Source organism: Vigna unguiculata, chromosome 6 (genome assembly GCF_037176805.1).
Source record: "Vigna unguiculata cultivar grain cowpea cultivar isolate G323 ecotype 2 chromosome 6, ASM3717680v1, whole genome shotgun sequence".
Taxonomy (NCBI): Eukaryota; Viridiplantae; Streptophyta; class Magnoliopsida; order Fabales; family Fabaceae; genus Vigna; species Vigna unguiculata.
In genome coordinates, this window is record NC_140797.1 from 36,137,005 (window position 1) to 36,155,324 (window position 18,320).

At 35.6% G+C, this 18,320-nt stretch overlaps 2 protein-coding genes across 2 annotated transcripts; both read left to right on the top strand.

The window, feature by feature from the left end:
- The first annotated feature begins 3,728 nt into the window (after positions 1-3,728).
- On the top strand, positions 3,729-5,376 carry LOC114187704 (mitogen-activated protein kinase kinase kinase 17-like). Its single transcript, XM_028076022.2, has one exon. It carries the CDS (start codon positions 3,730-3,732, stop codon positions 5,083-5,085), a length of 1,356 nt encoding a protein of 451 aa, XP_027931823.1. The 5' UTR covers position 3,729; the 3' UTR covers positions 5,086-5,376.
- Positions 5,377-5,527: 151 nt separating this feature from the next.
- LOC114187703 (clathrin heavy chain 2-like) lies at positions 5,528-18,110 on the top strand. Its single transcript, XM_028076021.2, has 30 exons — positions 5,528-5,826; positions 5,931-6,135; positions 6,222-6,310; positions 6,424-6,502; positions 6,637-6,764; positions 9,382-9,480; positions 9,576-9,684; positions 9,985-10,064; positions 10,141-10,368; positions 10,447-10,512; positions 11,096-11,212; positions 11,351-11,548; positions 11,742-11,858; positions 11,986-12,045; positions 12,346-12,432; positions 12,814-12,897; positions 13,004-13,138; positions 13,219-13,281; positions 13,370-13,474; positions 13,579-13,691; positions 13,809-14,061; positions 14,181-14,317; positions 14,394-14,672; positions 14,763-15,765; positions 15,877-16,362; positions 16,473-16,643; positions 16,767-16,952; positions 17,124-17,246; positions 17,336-17,446; positions 17,537-18,110. The coding sequence occupies exons 1-30, from the start codon at positions 5,785-5,787 to the stop codon at positions 17,735-17,737; spliced, it is 5,154 nt and encodes a 1,717-aa protein (XP_027931822.2). The 5' UTR covers positions 5,528-5,784; the 3' UTR covers positions 17,738-18,110.
- The last annotated feature ends 210 nt before the right edge of the window (positions 18,111-18,320 follow it).

Here is an 18,320-nt window from a genome sequence, read left to right on the forward strand (position 1 = left end):
GTAATTTACTGTTTTCTTTTTCAACCAATCTACTTATACCCATCATAAATTGTAATCGATTATTCTTAATATTATACGTATAAATACGTAAAAAAAAGCGAACACACAGGCGCGACAGCGCCTGTGTTTTCGCTAGTACATATTTATATATATATATATATTTATTATTAATTATTATTATATATATATATAAATAATAATTATTATTATATACATATATATATATATATATATACATATATATATATATATATATATAAATAATAATAATTATTATATACATATACATATATATATATATATATATATATTATATTTTAACAATATTTCAGTTATTATTAATTATTATAAACATATTAATTATTAATAACATTTATTTTATATTCATAATTAATTATTATAATTCAATATATTAATTATTATACTTTAAATAATATTTTAATTATTATATATATTATTTAATATTATAATTTATTATATATATAATAAACTATAATAATAAATAATATATATATATATAATAATGTAATAATATTTATTTTTATGTATAATAATAATAATTATTATTAATAATATTTATATATAATAATTAATAATGAGAAAAATATTTTAAAAGGGTATGGTAATTTGAAAAATGTGATAAGGATAATATGTTAAAATGTTATCAATTCACTACAAATCTTCTTATGAGAGGTGAGATAGTATTATTTAACCGTCTGGTAACTCCATCCGCCCTTATCTTTGCAAATCGTTTTAAAAGAATATCAATTTTTTTTATATCCATCTCACCAAATCCACCCTACAGTACAATCTTATCAAAAGAACACGATATAAGTAATTATTAACTCACGAATAAATAAGATATTCAAATTTCAATTGGATACTCTCAGTATAATTTCAATCAAACAATAATATTACTAGAGCAAGTTTTTAACTTAGCTCATCTATGCTAATTTCTCTTATTTAATAGTCACGTTACGATTTTTCAAAAGTAACATTTAAAATGCTTTTCTTATTTAAAATATAATGTTGAGTTTCATACGAAACCATGCCAAAGAACGTACTCTTATCATATTTTTAGTATTTAATTTTGAGCTACACGATTCGATATGACATTTCACAACTAGTTAAATTGTAAATCACCTCAAAACCTTCATTTATTAATTCAATGTTCAAAACGCAACCATGATATCTTTTTCCTAGCTGGTGAAAAAAAAAAATATTCGGGCGTTATTCTTTAAACTATAATTTGAATTCTTAATCCACAACTTCACAACTTGAATACCTTTGTTTTATTCCTCACAGTTTATTGCGTCACACAATATGCAAGTCAAAGTCATGAAGCACTTTGCTTTAACACTCCAAACAACACCTCATCCAAACCAATTATGCATATTCCCAACATATTCCATCTCATTTGCTTCTCCTCCGCGCAATCATATGTCAAACCCAAAATCAACGATAATCCAAATTGTTATCAAATGGTTACTTACACAAATCATTTATTGCGAAAGAGAATCTAATGAAAAGTGTTTTTTTTTTTTTTTTCTAAATGGTCTGAGTTTTACGTCGATTAAAGATATCACCAATAAACTTTATTTTACAAATTAATTTTTATGAAATTGAGATAGACTTAAAATTTATTTCATTATATGATATTAAAGTCATGAAATAGAGTTTATCATACAAAATTTATTGTTTGTTGGACATATTTTTTCACTCGCTATCATATTACTATTAGTCCACTTATTAATATCTAGTCTTATGCATTAGACATAGGGATGTGAAAACGGACCAGGCCCGTCAAGAAAAGGGCGGGCCAAGTTTTAATTTTTAACCCATCAATCCGTTCTAACCTGGTTTGCCTAGCCTGCTAATTTAGCATGCCAAAACGGGCCAGTCCGCCTTGGCCCGCCAACTCGTTCTTTTATATTTTTTTATGTTTAAAATTAAAAAAAATTTAAAAAATAATATTTTTTATATTATATAAATAAATTTATATATATAAAATAGATTTATAAAATAGATTTAAAAAAAATCAAAAAAATTAAGGGAAAAAATAAGCGGGCCAACTTGTCCTATGACATGATATGTTGCAATATCTAACCCATTTATTGGTGGTGGACCAGTCTGACCCGACCTGCTTTTAGCGGATCATAGGCGGGTCAGACCAAAATGGGCAGAACTGATCCGTTTTGTTATTCCTAATTAGACATATATACGTCAACAAACTTTTGTTGTATAATTGAGTTAAATTTAAAGTTTAATACAAATTGTTGTCAAATGGTTACTTACACAAGTCATTTATTGTAAAAGAGAATGTAATGAAATTCCTTTTCAAACTTTGTTTTTCCTTCAGTATATAGTTTTGTGTCAAAAGCCATCTTCCGTGGACGACCTTTCCCCTTCGTTTCCCTTTCCTCCTGCGTAACGCTGTTGATTATTGTTTTATATTCTTTTTGATCAATTCATTTTCAGTGTCCCTTGCGAGCACCCACACCATGACAAGTGGCGCAATTACTCTAGTTTTAAGCCACTCAACTTCAGTTTCCATGCACAAACCAATTAAACAAATGCGTAAAAAGGTGCTAAAAGGGAAAACAAAAATGGTGAGTGCTCTACAATGCCATCTACAAGGCTAATAAAAAGATAAAAAAATAAAAAACATCAACGATAAGATGATGTAAGAAAAAACTACATGAATAAATTTTGTGTTGTGAACCGTAACACCGTGAAGCAAAAGTAGTGTTCCAATAATGTTGTCCAGGAGAAACAGAGAAGAGATACTGTATAATGCATCCTGGTTCAGATCTTAAAAAAGATACGACTAGATTTTGGGACCTCACCTAAAAATTAAAGTATCCACATGCACCAAATTTTTCGTAAAAAGAAACAAAATAAAAATATTTTGAACATTGTGTGGCTAAGAGCAACAAGCATAATGGCATGGGCATCTTCTCTACTAGCCTCACTTCCCCACTTCTCTTTTACTGTCTTCTCTTCCATTCCCTTTGCCCAAAACAATATTCACCACATTCCTCACCATAGCCACATCTTCTATTTCATCACATTTTTATCACTCAAACACACTTATATTTTTCAAACTAATGATAAATGTCTTTCTTCTATCTTGATATACAGGCTTAAATTACTTTAAATTAGTTGTAACAATTAGAATTATAATTTAGCTTTTATCTAAATAATTAGTTAACTAACAGAAGTGATGATTCACCTAACTGTGCTCCAAATTTAGTGACTCCAATCTGGTTAAAATACAATGAATGTCTTAATCTAGTTCCTAAGCTAATTTAGTTGAAATACAATGGTTTTGTTTTGTCTCTAAGTAATTCCCAACCAACTAGCTTAAATGAGTGCTATTGGATAAGAATCTAACAATGTTTTTTGTTGTTGCATACATGCCATTAATAGCAACGTATTAAACCACCACAAAAAGGAGTAAAATGGGAAAAGTTCTTCAAGCTCGAATATAAAATGGATAACGATTAAAACACCCACAAAACAAAAACTCTTCCTTCCCTCTCTATCACCATTTACGTCACTTCTTGCGACCACTTTCGTTAATTATCCACTTCCATTAATTCCACGTAGAACACAAAATAAACAAGAAAAAGGAAAAAAATGTTTTTGTGCAGGAACAAATAGCAAACACCTACTCCACTATATATATATATACACTCTCAATTGCACACTCAAAACACACACTTTAAAATGGTTTCTTCTTGGGTAAGAGGCAAGTGCATAGGCAAGGGCGCGTTTGGCACCATCAGTGTCGCGCTTCGAAAGCTTGAGGCGCAAACGCAAATTTTCGCGGTGAAGTCTGTGGATATTAAAACAGGTCTCCCGGGTCAGCTGGAAGCGTTGGAGAACGAGATTCGGATCCTCCGACGCATGTCCTCGCCGCACGTGGTGACCTTTCTCGGCGAGGACACCACATGCGAGAAGCGGAACCTTCACATGGAGTACATGCCATGTGGCACTCTCGCTGACCTGGACCCCGACGTGGACGAGTATATAGTGAGACAATACACGTGGTGCTTGGTGAGCGCTCTGAAGCACGTGCACGAAAACGGCGTCGTGCACTGCGACGTGAAGGGGAAGAACGTCCTTGTCGGAGACGGAGCCAACGGTCGCAACTGCAAGCTCGCCGACTTCGGCTCGGCGATGGAGTTCGACGGGGAAGGTCTCCCGGCGGCTTCGCCGCGCGGGAGTCCGCTATGGATGGCGCCGGAAGTGATACGCCGGGAGTGTCAGGGTCTGGCGTCGGACGTTTGGTCGTTAGGTTGCACGGTGATCGAGATGATCACCGGAAGACCGCCATGGGAGGGAAACGCCGTGGACGCGCTGAGTCGGATTGGATTCTCCGGCGAGGTGCCGGGGTTTCCGCGCCGGTTATCGGAGCTCGGCCGGGATTTTCTGGAGAAGTGTTTGAGGAGGGAGCCGTGGCGGCGGTGGAGCTGCGATCAGCTGCTGGAGCATCCGTTTCTGATACCGTGTGGTGTGATTGTGGAATCGTCGCCTCGGTGCGTTCTCGACCGAGTTGACTCGGAGTTCGCTGGGTTCGACGACGAAGAAGAAGAGGAAGAAGAAGAAATGATAACCGAAAGTGAAAATTCGGCGAGGGATAGAATTGGAAGATTGGCTATGAGCGTAGGGGTAAATTGGGAAGCGCAAGGATGGGTGATGGTGAGGGAATTGGCGGTGGTGGCTGAAAGTTCTGAGGACGTTAGAGAAGGGACGATTTTGCAAAATTTTGAGATTACGAGGGCAGAACGGGGAATTCAGGTAGGGACAAATTCGGAATGTGCAGGTTTGAAAAACGAAATGGTAAAATTGGGAATGTGTAGTTTGGGTGGAAGGCGTTGGTTGACACGGTACAACCGGCGGAGTGAGTGTGAGTGTGGGTGGGAAAATGTTGATAAGAGAAAAAGAATGTTATTGAAAATAAATATTTACAAGTTGTACTTTAAATTATTGAAATCACATTGTTTGTTTTTGAAGTATTTAATGATATACTTATGTTTTGGGTGGATTCGTATTGATGGCATTATGACTAAAGTATGTTAAGTTGAGTATTTCTGTAAGGAGAGTATATTTGTAACTGAGCACAACGCGTGCATGACGCAACCAAGCAAAGCAAGGAAACATTGTTGGGATTTAATTGACAGTGAGATGGCATGGTTGGGTTTGGCTGCGTAATGTACCCCACATGTTGGGGCATTCAGGTAAAAGGACGATGAAGTTGTAATGTTGCGTGAGTATGACACTCAAACAATGTAGATAGAGAAAAAGAAAAATCAAAAAATAAATTCCACATTTTTAATAGGACATTCGATGAAGGCTTTTTAGCCATGAATTGGGATCAGAGACACTCTTGCTTCTCCACACGTTATCCACGAAAAGATGAATGACAACACTGTTAACAAAATTTCAAATCATGATTGCCAATTAATTAATTTACTAATGTCCAATGGGATGATGGCCTGGGCCTACCAGGCCTACCAGGCCCAAGGCCCACCTCTCCCTCCATCTTCCGGGAATCAAAAACAGCAAAAACAATTTTAGAAAGGATCCTTCCATTGTTCCATTTCCACTTCCACCTCGTTCGTTGTGGTGTGTTTCCTTCTGTTCCTTCCACACACTCTCCTTATTCTTCTCTATCCCTTCCCCACCTCTCTCTCTCTCTCTCTTCACTGCTTCAGATCTCGCAGCGCACCACTAACACACCATCTCTCACTTTCGAATTCCCTTGGATCCACGCCCGCCATGGCCGCGAACGCCCCCATCGCCATGCGCGAAGCCTTAACGGTCAGCATTGCCCCATTGTCCCGTCGTTTTCCCCGCAATGCCTCGTCGCATTCTCCATTTTCTCGTCGTTTTCTGACTCTCCGATACGTTCGTCGTTTTTGCAGTTGGGAAGCGTGGGCATCAACCCGCAGTTTATCACCTTCACGCACGTCACCATGGAATCGGACAAGTACATTTGCATCAGGGAAACCGCGCCGCAGAACAGCGTCGTCATGATCGACATGGCCATGCCCATGCAACCACTCCGACGCCCTATCACCGCTGATTCCGCTCTCATGAACCCTAACGCCAGAATTCTCGCGCTTAAAGGTAATCATTCGCTGTTCCGATTGCTTTACGTGACTCTGCCATGATTCCGATTCGATCAACGAAGGTGACGGCTGTTCTCCGTGCAGCTCAAGTTCCTGGCACTAGTCAGGATCATTTGCAGGTGTTTAACATTGAAACGAAAGCGAAGATGAAATCGTATCAAATGGGCCAACAGGTGAGGATTTGTAATATTTGTTAATGATTTTTATTCTCGCACAATCTGTCTGTTGTTATCAGTTTATTTGTTAATTAATCGTGTTGTTCTTTATTTTCCTCCATTTCCTTTAGGTTGTGTTTTGGAAGTGGATAACTCCGAAGACATTAGGCGTAGTGACTCAGTCATCTGTGTATCACTGGTCAATTGAAGGTAATGTAATGTTGTACTATTTTACTGATTGTGTATAAGTTTGACTGCTGGTTATCTTATGCTCTCTTCTTGTTCTATTGATGGACCTTTTTTTCAGTTGTGAGTTTAATGTTTTTATGGTTTCTCTTATCTAGCTGAGGGTGAGCCAGTGAAGGTGTTTGACCGGACAGCTAATTTGGGGAATAACCAGATCATCAACTACCGTTGTGATCCTACTGAAAAGTGGTTGGTTTTGATTGGAATTGCCCCTGGTTCTTCTGAGGTATGCGTTTTTTTCCTGTCGCAACGTCTAGACCTTGTCCTTAGCCATTCCCTTTGTCTTATTCTTGTATTTGTGTGTCAGCTTACTGTCACTAATAAGTTGCAAAATTTGTCAATTTAATTTCATGGGCTGGTTTTGAGTATGTGAGGAAGATATTACAATAGTTTCTAACATAGTCAATGAGGTGCTATTATACAGTTTCGTAAAATTTGATATTTTGATTTTGATTATAATGGATGAGTTAAAAACCCGTTAATGCATTTTGGATTGTTTGAAAATGTATGTAAATCGCAAAATCAAATGCATTCATGCCCCATTTAATAAATAATCCAATCTATATATTTAATTTTTTTAGAAATATATTATATTTAAAAATTCATCTACACCTCTTTCACCCATCAAAGAAAGTTGGTGTCTAAAAACTTGTCTTTTGTGTGGAATTCTGTTTTTTGCCACTTAATTTTCCTGTTAGGTTAAAGTTTAGGTTGCTTAGTTTACTTCTCTTTTTCTGTTTGGGAGAAATGCTACATTTTAAGTGAAGGTTTGTCATTGTTTATTTAGAATCGTATATGTGGATACTGCAATGGCTCTAGTACTGTAGTATACTGTAGATTGCGCCCTTGTGCTCATACTTGGTATGAATTAGTTTAGATTGAGAGTTTTGTTCAAATATGTTAGCAAAATTCTTGCAAATATATATATATATATATATATATATATATATATATATATATATATATATATGTGTGTGTGTGTGTGTGTGTGTGTGTGTGTGTGTATTTGTAAATGTAGACAAAAGATACCTTTTGATCAACAGCTGAATAAACACGTTTTGGCTGTTGTTTTTTATTATGAGTTGTATTTGTATACATCAATGGCTATAGTGCTGTAACATACTGTAAATTCTGGCCTTGTTCCAATCCTCATTATGAGCTATTTTTGGTAGACTTGAGGAATTTGTTTGAATATGTTAGGAAAATTCTCATATATATATATATATATATATATATTGTTTACATACTGAGGGGGTCATTTTAATGAGTGTCCAAATTAAAAGTTTTTTACAGTATCGCTGCATAATCTGCTCGTGTAACTATTTATAAAAATTACATGACTTTTGGGTATCTTGACGGTTCATGATAAAATTTAATGATTTGATTTGTCTCATAAAGTCCTTTTTAACAAGATACATGGACCCACACACTGCATTTTTTGTGTGGGTGATATGAATACATACTAATCCTTAGATCTTACATGAATGTTGGGATTAAAACAATTATATGACGCGGCGAGTTTGTTTAATAAGTCATGACTTTTGACCATTCATGTATGGTTCCTTGTGGCCCAGATTTACTCCTCTTTGGACATAAAAATGTCTCTCTCTAAGTACGTCCGTTATGTATTTGTTTGTGTGTTCGCGGTAGTTTGGAATGGATTGAGAGAAGTAATAGTATCATAGGGTGAGATACGAGGAAGAAATCTAGACGAGACAATCATCCATGAACATGGTTAAGATTAAATCGTGAAGTCGTGTGACTTCTTTAAGTAGTCCTGTAACCTTTTTAAATAGTTACAGGATCATTATTTATGTTTAGGAAAGATAACTAGTTGGAAATTCAGCTGATTTGGAAAAAAAAAAAATTTCAATTTCAGTTGGATGTTAGGGATAATGGTTGAAATTTGTTAAACATTTGTTTTTTCTGAAAAAAATCAGCTTTTTTCGTTGTAAGCTTCGTACATATTTTTGTGCACAAGTGGATTTTTGTTGCTTCTAAACGATTTTAATTATTTTAATACCATTTTTCAACAAATTTACCCAAACAAAAACTTATTGTGATTATAACAGTAATATATTATACATATAATTGATCATTGAAATAATTCTATTATCACAACTATCCCAAACACATCATAAATAACTTTTAATCTTAACCATCTATTTGTGATGCGAATTTATTTCTCTTGTATTATTGTGAGAAATAAGGACAATAAATCTGGGTCTATATGTATATATATGATTTATAATTACACACTGAAGCTGTCAAGAGACTCAGCATGTTAATACTTCCTATTGTAAATAGTTAATGGTTTAGTCATTTAGTTTTACCTCCATTGTCCTTTTTTCTGGTCAGTATTAGTTGTTATATTAAGGTAAATAAATGTCAAAGTTTTCTTGATGAAATAAACAAGTCCTTGATTTTAATTACTCAATTGATGGCTCAAATTTATATTTTTCTGAATATTTTTCATTTCTTTGTATTATTTTTACTTCTATTTGGTATGTACATTACAAACACTTTAGAAGGTTTTCCTTGCTGTGTGTTGTAAATACGATGGTTTATAAGTTAGGTTTAGGTTACTCATGTTTTTCAATATTTTTTGTCAAATGTTATTCTCCTTCAACTTTTTGTCATGCCTTATTAGTGGCAATACGTTTTACACAAATTAATTTGTTTTGAACTTATATTGTGTAATAAACATTTTTTTTTTGTTTTTTTATTTGAGACGGGGATGTTAAACTTACTGAATTACCATCTCTTCATATTTTTGATTGCTAATGATAAAACCTTCTGAAATTATTTGTCGGAGTGATAGTATTTTGTTTTGTTGGTTACAGAGGCCACAACTTGTAAAAGGAAATATGCAACTTTTCTCTGTGGACCAACAGCGGAGCCAGGCTCTTGAAGCACATGCTGCCGCATTTGCCACATTTAGAGTAATTCTGTCTTCTTTGTGATCGATTAATATGTATTTCAGGCGTGTGGCTTGCAGGTTGAATACTGTTTGATATTTTTACTTTGTTACACGTAGGTTGCTGGCAATGATAAGGATTCAACTCTTATTTGTTTTGCATCCAAGAGCATCAATGCTGGACAGGTTATATCAAAGATGCATGTCATTGAACTTGGCGCCCAGCCAGGTATATGCATGTCTAGATTTTTCCTTTATCAGCCAATAGATACATCCCCACTCATTAGTATAAACAGTTTTTTTTTTTTCTTAAATCATAAAGAAAAATAAATTTTCAATATCAATTCAACTTGTTAATGAAAGAGGGGATTATAGGATATAAAGTGATTAATAAGTTAAATAGGAGATAAGCAACACGAGATGTAATTATGGATCTTCAATAGACTGTCTGCTATTTGTATTATATGTTCTTGCCGCATTCTGATGCCTTTTTTGCTACCTTCTGGTGTGTTGTGTTATTGGTTATCAGGCAAGCCATCTTTTTCAAAGAAACAAGCCGATCTCTTCTTTCCTCCAGACTTTGCTGATGATTTTCCCGTATCAATGCAGGTATAAGTGTAGACTTTATGATTCTCTGTTTCCCAATAAACATTATGTTGAATACCTGACTTGTTTCACTGTGCAGATTTCAAATAAGTATGGTTTGATATATGTTATCACAAAACTCGGTCTTTTATTTGTCTATGATCTAGAGACTGCTACTGCAGTTTATAGAAATCGAATCAGCCCCGATCCAATATTTTTGACAGCAGAGGCCTCAACATCAGGGGGCTTTTATGCTATAAATAGACGTGGCCAGGTGTTGCTTGCTACTGTGAATGAAGCAACCATAGTACCTTTTGTTAGTGGCCAGGTATTTAGTGCTCGTTCTTTTTCTATGCGAACACCTCTTTTGCTATCTACTTCTAATTTTTGCTTGGATTTTTGGCAGTTAAATAATTTGGAACTTGCTGTTAGTCTTGCTAAAAGGGGAAACCTCCCTGGTGCAGAAGAATTGGTAACTTGAGCTGCATATGATGATGTTATACTTTTATCTGTAGTTTTAAAGTTCATGAACTCCACGTATTTACTTTTAAATTTGCTGAAATTTTTTACCTGATGGATACTTAACTAGAAGATTTATCCTTGTATACCTTTTGTCTCAATAGATTGTAGTTGTCATAAAAGCATTTCAGATGTGTCATCTAGAGTAGAGCAGTTATCAACAAGACAATTAGCATAAAAGCGTGAGAAAATGATTTTCTTTTGTAGCATTTGCTTGTATGTATGTTTTTTGTTTTTGACAGAATACCAGAATGAACAGGTAACAGTTTGTAAGCTGTAATTACTTGAGGCCCAAGGGAATCTTCATTAAAAGTATGTGCTGAGAAGAATAATGTTGAAGTGAAATATGAACATGGCAACTGTAACTTCTGATTCAAAGATTAGTAACTGGAGTTATTAGGGCTTAAATTTTTCCCCAACCATAATTTTTTTCTTCGTAGTTGGTTTGATAGGAGGGAGGGGAGAATGGTTTTCTTTTCAATTTTAAAGTTCATTTATTTTTACCTAGTTATTGTTATGCTTGTGTTTTCTCTCAGGTTGTTAAGCGTTTTCAAGAATTATTTGCTCAAACCAAGTATAAGGAAGCTGCAGAGCTTGCTGCACAGTCACCACAAGGAGTACTTCGAACGCCTGATACTGTTGCTAAATTTCAGGTCTTTTATACATCAAAATGCTGCTCCTTTAATATTTCTTGGTTTTGTTACCAAATTTAGGGTATGCATAATCACATTAATATATCAATATGCTCTTTATCCTGTGTTCTTGAGTTGCCTATGTTAATTTGCTTTCAGAGTGTACCTGTGCAAGCTGGGCAAACGCCACCACTGTTGCAATACTTTGGAACTCTGTTAACCATGGGAAAACTCAATGCTTTTGAGTCACTGGAACTGTCACGACTTGTTGTAAATCAGAACAAAAAGAATCTTTTGGAAAATTGGCTGGCAGAGGATAAACTTGAATGCAGTGAGGAGCTTGGTGACCTTGTGAAGGTCCTGACAGAAATTTAATGTGTTATTTGTTTTTCATTTGGACATTTATGAATATTATTTTATTGATGGTTTGGGGAAGGAAAATCCAAATTGTCCATTCCTTTTAAAGAAACACATGATCTGTTCCCTGACTTGTGTTTTGCACTTGTTTCCTTTGTTTTTCCTAATTTTTACGAGGCTTGCATATATGCAGACGGTGGATAACGACCTCGCTTTGAAAATTTATATCAAAGCTAGAGCAACACCAAAAGTTGTTGCAGCTTTTGCAGAGAGGAGAGAATTTGACAAGATTCTGATATATTCAAAGCAGGTAAATTTTTTTATTAGTTTAGTAGGATCAGAAAATTATTGGTGTTGATATTCAATGTTATTATGTCATTTGTTAGTTTTCTTACTACTACCTTTATAATGCCATTCTTCGCTGTTCTTTAATGAAGGTTGGATATACACCTGATTATATGTTCCTTCTTCAAACAATTTTACGAACAGACCCCCAGGTGAGAAGGTTTTGTCTGAACAATCATCTGATTTAATTTTATCTCTGACTTGCTTGACATTCATCATGTACTTGTTTATGTTTTGGAAGTCTGAGCATAGCTTGCTTAAAGTAGCATCACCTAATGAATGGCAGTTAATGTATCCAAATGGGAATGGTTTCCTCATGCTTATGTTGCTTTCATTTTAAGAATATTTTCACATTGCTCATCCACACTCTAATCTAAGTTGTTTATTTTTTGAGCATCCATATTTTTTCTGGTTTATGTATATAAAATAATTCAAAACTTCTTTGATTGCAGGGAGCTGTAAATTTTGCTCTGATGATGTCTCAAATGGAAGGAGGATGCCCCATAGACTACAACACAATTACGGATCTATTTCTTCAGGTTTACTTGCAGTTTACCCTTTGGATCTTCATGATACCGTGTTCTTTGCGTTCTCTTATTATTTATTATTCAGTTGTAATTTTAGAAGACAGTATAATGTACAATTTTGTTTTCCTTTTATATCACTGCGTTCATTATGTACCTTTTTTGAAAATTTAAAATGAAAAATAATAATAATTTTGTCAAAATAAATCTTTCTTTAATTTTTGGTTTTAATAAGGCTTTTTGATAACTTTCTTGCTTAGGCTAATATAGTTTCCTCCACTTTCAACTAAAAATTATTTGTTTAAACTTTAATGTAGGAACTGATTGCATACTTTTTTTTTGGTTATTTGTGAATTGGAAATCTTATTTATATATATTTCTTCTGCTACTTTTTAGAGGAATTTGATCCGTGAGGCAACGGCCTTTTTGTTGGATGTGCTGAAGCCAAACCTTCCTGAACATGGATTTCTTCAAACAAAGGTTCTTTTATTATATGTGTCATTATCACTGCCCCTGAACTGGATGGTGATATATATGGTTTTTTTTTAAGAAAGTGAAATCATATTTTTCTATGTATTATACTTAGGTTTTGGAAATTAATCTGGTAACCTTTCCAAATGTTGCTGATGCTATATTGGCCAATGGCATGTTCAGTCATTATGATCGCCCACGCATTGGACAATTATGTGAAAAGGCAGGCCTTTTCATTCGGGCTCTTCAGGTTCGCTTCTTCTTAAGTTCTGATGGCAGTATAATGTTCTATCATTAGCATATCCTGAACCTTGTCTGTGTATTATGCAGCATTATTCTGAGTTGCCAGACATCAAACGTGTCATTGTGAATACACATGCCATTGAGCCGCAGGTTTTGATTGCAATTGCTCATATAACCCAGTCTATCATAAAATTGTTTGATATTCTTATTTCTTACCATATAATATGATGTATTTCAGGCTTTAGTTGAGTTTTTTGGTACCCTTTCTCGAGAATGGGCACTAGAGTGTATGAAAGATCTTTTACTTGTGAATCTCAGAGGCAATCTTCAAATAATTGTTCAGGTACTATCTCTGGACAATGTTGCCGCAAGACTTCTGTTCTATTTTTTTTGTTTGAATTCCATAATTCATTTCTCAGAGTATCTTACTTAGTACATGATTTGCAGACTGCTAAGGAATATTCTGAGCAGCTGGGTGTTGATGCATGTATTAAACTATTTGAGCAGTTCAAATCCTATGAGGGACTATACTTTTTCTTGGGTGCATACTTGAGCTCTAGGTATTTCTTTCTTATTGGGATGGAACATGACTTCATTTCACTATTCACGCCAGTTTCACAGTTCTAGTTTGTTTTTTTTTTTCAATTATTGTAACTTTCTTTTGTTGTCTTGTAAAGTGAGGATCCTGATATTCACTTCAAGTATATCGAGGCCGCTGCTAAAACTGGACAAATTAAGGAGGTTGAGCGTGTAACTAGGGAATCAAACTTTTATGATGCTGAGAAGACAAAGAATTTTCTTATGGAGGCCAAGCTTCCGGATGCACGACCATTGATTAATGTCTGTGATCGTTTTGGATTTGTTCCGGATCTCACCCATTATCTGTATACTAACAACATGCTTCGATATATCGAAGGTTATGTTCAAAAGGTATATTTGTTTACAGGTTTTATATTTGAATTTGGTAATCCTTGTATCATATGTGTCCTTCAAATCTTTCTTTGAAAATTTTTGAACGGTGACCTAAACTTTGTACTTCTTGCTCTTAGGTCAATCCTGGAAATGCTCCTCTAGTTGTTGGACAGTTGTTAGATGATGAATGCCCTGAAGATTTTATTAAAGGTCTTATACTTTCCGTTCGTTCTCTTCTGCCAGTTGAGCCTTTAGTTGAGGAATGTGAGAAGAGGTGGGCTAGCTTCTTTCTACCTTTCATCTCCAATATCAATGTCATGTTGATTTCTAATTTAGATTCCTATGAATAGGAATCGTCTCCGCTTGCTTACTCAATTCTTGGAGCATCTTGTAAGCGAAGGAAGCCAGGATGTGCATGTACATAATGCTCTGGGTAAAATAATTATTGACAGCAACAACAATCCCGAGCATTTTCTCACAACCAATCCATACTATGATTCTCGTGTTGTTGGTAAATATTGTGAAAAGCGGGATCCTACCCTTGCTGTTGTTGCTTACAGGAGAGGGCAATGTGATGACGAGCTGGTTAATGTTACTAATAAAAACTCCTTGTTCAAACTCCAAGCAAGGTGCGAACTTTGACCTGTATCAGGAAAAGTTTTCATTGTATTTCATAATACTAGTCTCTGACACACGTTATTTTCCGATGTTTGTGTCAGATATGTTGTGGAAAGGATGGACTCTGACCTCTGGGAGAAAGTTCTTGATCCTGAGAATGAGTTTAGAAGGCAGTTGATTGATCAAGTGGTGTCCACTGCTTTGCCTGAAAGCAAGAGTCCAGAGCAAGTTTCAGCCGCGGTGAAAGCTTTTATGACTGCTGATCTTCCACATGAGTTGATCGAGCTTCTTGAAAAGATTGTGCTACAAAATTCTGCTTTTAGTGGAAATTTTAATCTGCAAAATTTGTTGATTCTTACTGCAATCAAGGCAGATCCTTCAAGAGTTATGGATTACATTAATAGGTTGGACAACTTTGATGGACCTGCAGTAGGGGAGGTAGCTGTGGAAGCACAACTATATGAGGAGGCATTTGCTATTTTCAAGAAATTTAATTTGAATGTTCAGGCTGTTAATGTCCTGCTGGATAACCTCCAGACTATTGATCGTGCTGTGGAGTTTGCTTTCCGGGTTGAAGAAGATGCTGTTTGGAGCCAGGTTGCTAAAGCACAACTTAGGGAAGGCTTAGTGAGTGATGCAATTGAGTCATTCATTCGTGCAGATGATTCAACTCATTTCTTAGAGGTTATTAAGGCTGCTGAAGATGCAGATGTATACCATGACATGGTGAAGTATCTTCTCATGGTTAGGCAGAAGACTAAAGAGCCCAAGGTGGACAGCGAGCTCATTTATGCTTATGCTAAGATTGACCGTCTTGGAGAAATTGAAGAGTTTATACTGATGCCAAATGTTGCCAATTTACCAAATGTTGGGGACCGCTTGTATGATGAGACATTGTATGAGGCTGCAAAAATTATATTTGCTTTTATTTCTAACTGGGCTAAGTTGGCAGTCACATTGGTGAAGCTTAAACAGTTTCAAGGAGCTGTTGATGCAGCCAGGAAAGCAAACAGTTCAAAAACATGGAAGGAAGTCTGTTTTGCCTGTGTTGATGCTGAGGAATTCCGCTTAGCTCAGATTTGTGGTCTCAATGTCATCATTCAGGTGACATAATTTTCTAGTTTATATTTTAACGTTTGGAAAGAAAAACAATTTATTTCTTTTGTCTAACCTTTTTGCTGCTGTCTGGCTACTTACTATCTGCTATATATGAAGGTGGATGATTTGGAGGAGGTTAGCGAGTTTTATCAGAACAGAGGATGCTTCAATGAACTCATATCTCTAATGGAAAGTGGGTTAGGATTGGAACGTGCACATATGGGTATCTTTACTGAGTTGGGAGTTCTATATGCAAGATATCGACCCGAGAAGCTAATGGAACACATTAAGTTGTTCTCAACTCGGCTTAACATTCCAAAGCTTATTCGGGCATGTGATGAACAGCAGCATTGGAAAGAACTCACTTACCTATTCATTCAATATGATGAGTTTGATAATGCTGCAACCACTGTCATGAATCACTCTCCAGAAGCATGGGACCACATGCAATTCAAAGATGTTATAGTTAAAGTTGCAAGTGTAGAGCTCTACTATAAGGCTGTTCACTTCTACTTACAAGAGCATCCAGATGTAATAAATGATATGTTGAATGTGATTGCTCTTCGTGTGGACCACACTCGTGTAGTAGATATAATTCGGAAGGTCTGCAATTTTTCTATTTACAGTTTCAATCTTATTTGGTGAGTTAAGTTACTGGTTTCAAATGTCATTCTGTAACAATATTGCTTGTTGCTTTGTTTTTTTATTTTTAGGCTGGCCACCTTAGATTAGTTAAGCCGTACATGGTTGCAGTTCAAAGCAACAACGTATCTGCTGTCAATGAAGCTCTGAATGAAATTTATGCCGAGGAAGAGGACTATGACAGACTTCGAGAATCAATAGATCTGCATGACAACTTTGATCAGATAGGTCTTGCACAGAAGGTGAATCTCCTTATTTTTTGTCTTATTTTGACGACAATTAGCAAAATATGGGATTATAATGTTACTGGTAAATTTATAATTTTCGAGTTATTATTGATCGAGATCAACGATGAGCATATGCAGATTGAGAAGCATGAACTTCTTGAGATGAGGCGTGTTGCTGCATACATTTACAAGAAAGCAGGAAGATGGAAGCAATCCATTGCTTTGTCAAAGAAAGACAATCTTTACAAGGACTGCATGGAAACATGCTCTCAATCTGGTGATCGGGAACTCTCAGAAGATTTGCTTATCTACTTTATTGAGAAGGTGTTTATTTCTTGCCCTTTTCCTTATTCAACTCTGGTGATATAAGCCCCATTTGGTGGCATAGTTCGGTTTGACCCCTGTTTCAGTTAGAAATTATTTTGCTGCTCCCTTTTTCATTTCCTGCACCAGTTCTTTTCTCTTAATTAACAAAGGGAATATATTGATTTTCAGGGAAAGAAAGAGTGTTTTGCATCATGCCTCTTTGTCTGTTATGATATTCTCCGGCCAGATGTTGCTCTTGAGCTAGCTTGGATGAACAACATGATTGATTTTGCTTTCCCATATCTCTTACAGGTATGCTTTTGCCTGTGGCTCTGGTATAATGATTTTCATCAACAGACGAAGTTAACCATTTTTATTTTATTTTATATTTTTGGTTGAAGTTTATTAGAGAGTATACAAGCAAGGTGGATGAGCTTATCAGGGACAAAATTGAAGCTCAAAATGAGGAGAAAGCTAAGGAAAAGGAGGAGAAGGACGTGATTGCTCAACAGGTAAGCCTTTTTCGAATCTCCTTTTACAGACACAACCATATTGTTTGTTTGATTACTAACCCAACAGTTTTTTTTGTCAATGATCTCCAGAATATGTATGCCCAGTTGCTACCACTTGCTTTGCCGGCACCACCGATGCCAGGAATGAGTGGAGCCTATGCCCCTTCCCCTCCTCCAATGCCTGGAATGGGTGGAGGCTATACTCCTACGCCTCCTCCACCACCCATGGGTGGAATGGGGATGCCACCAATGCCTCCTTTTGGCATGCCTCCAATGGGGGGCGGCTACTAATGGTGAAGCTAGATAGTTTAGAATATCTCATTTTTGCATTCAAGGTAACTACTTTCTTAGGGTTAAACAATTTCACGTGGTGGCACCAAGCATCATCAACCTTCTGTCCAATCATTGCGGCTTTCTTCAATCAAACTTTTCTGAGCTACTACTTATTTCTTTCGGCATTGGCTTGGTTGCGACCTGTATAGTTTATTTTCTTTAATTATTATTTGTTTTCATAGTTGTCAAGTCATAAATGTTTATTCATTAGGACTTAAAGTTCCTCATCTTAGTATATAGACTTTCATATAACATTTAAAATTATCTCTTACTGTATGTTGCTTTAATTCTTTCAGATATATAAATTAGCCCATAATTTTTTTATTATCCATTCAATAAATGTTGAATGTTCCAAACTAATCCATTTCAGTTTCGGCTCCTTTTTGGATAGCCATGCTATTGATTAGTTGCAGCACATAAATTCTGAAGTTTCTCATAATACGAAGTGTTGGTTCGTTATTTCCACTTTTGTTTGTGTTTGTGTTTGTGTCTGGATGAAGAAAAAAAAAGAAAGAGGAAAGGAAAATAGTAGATAAATATA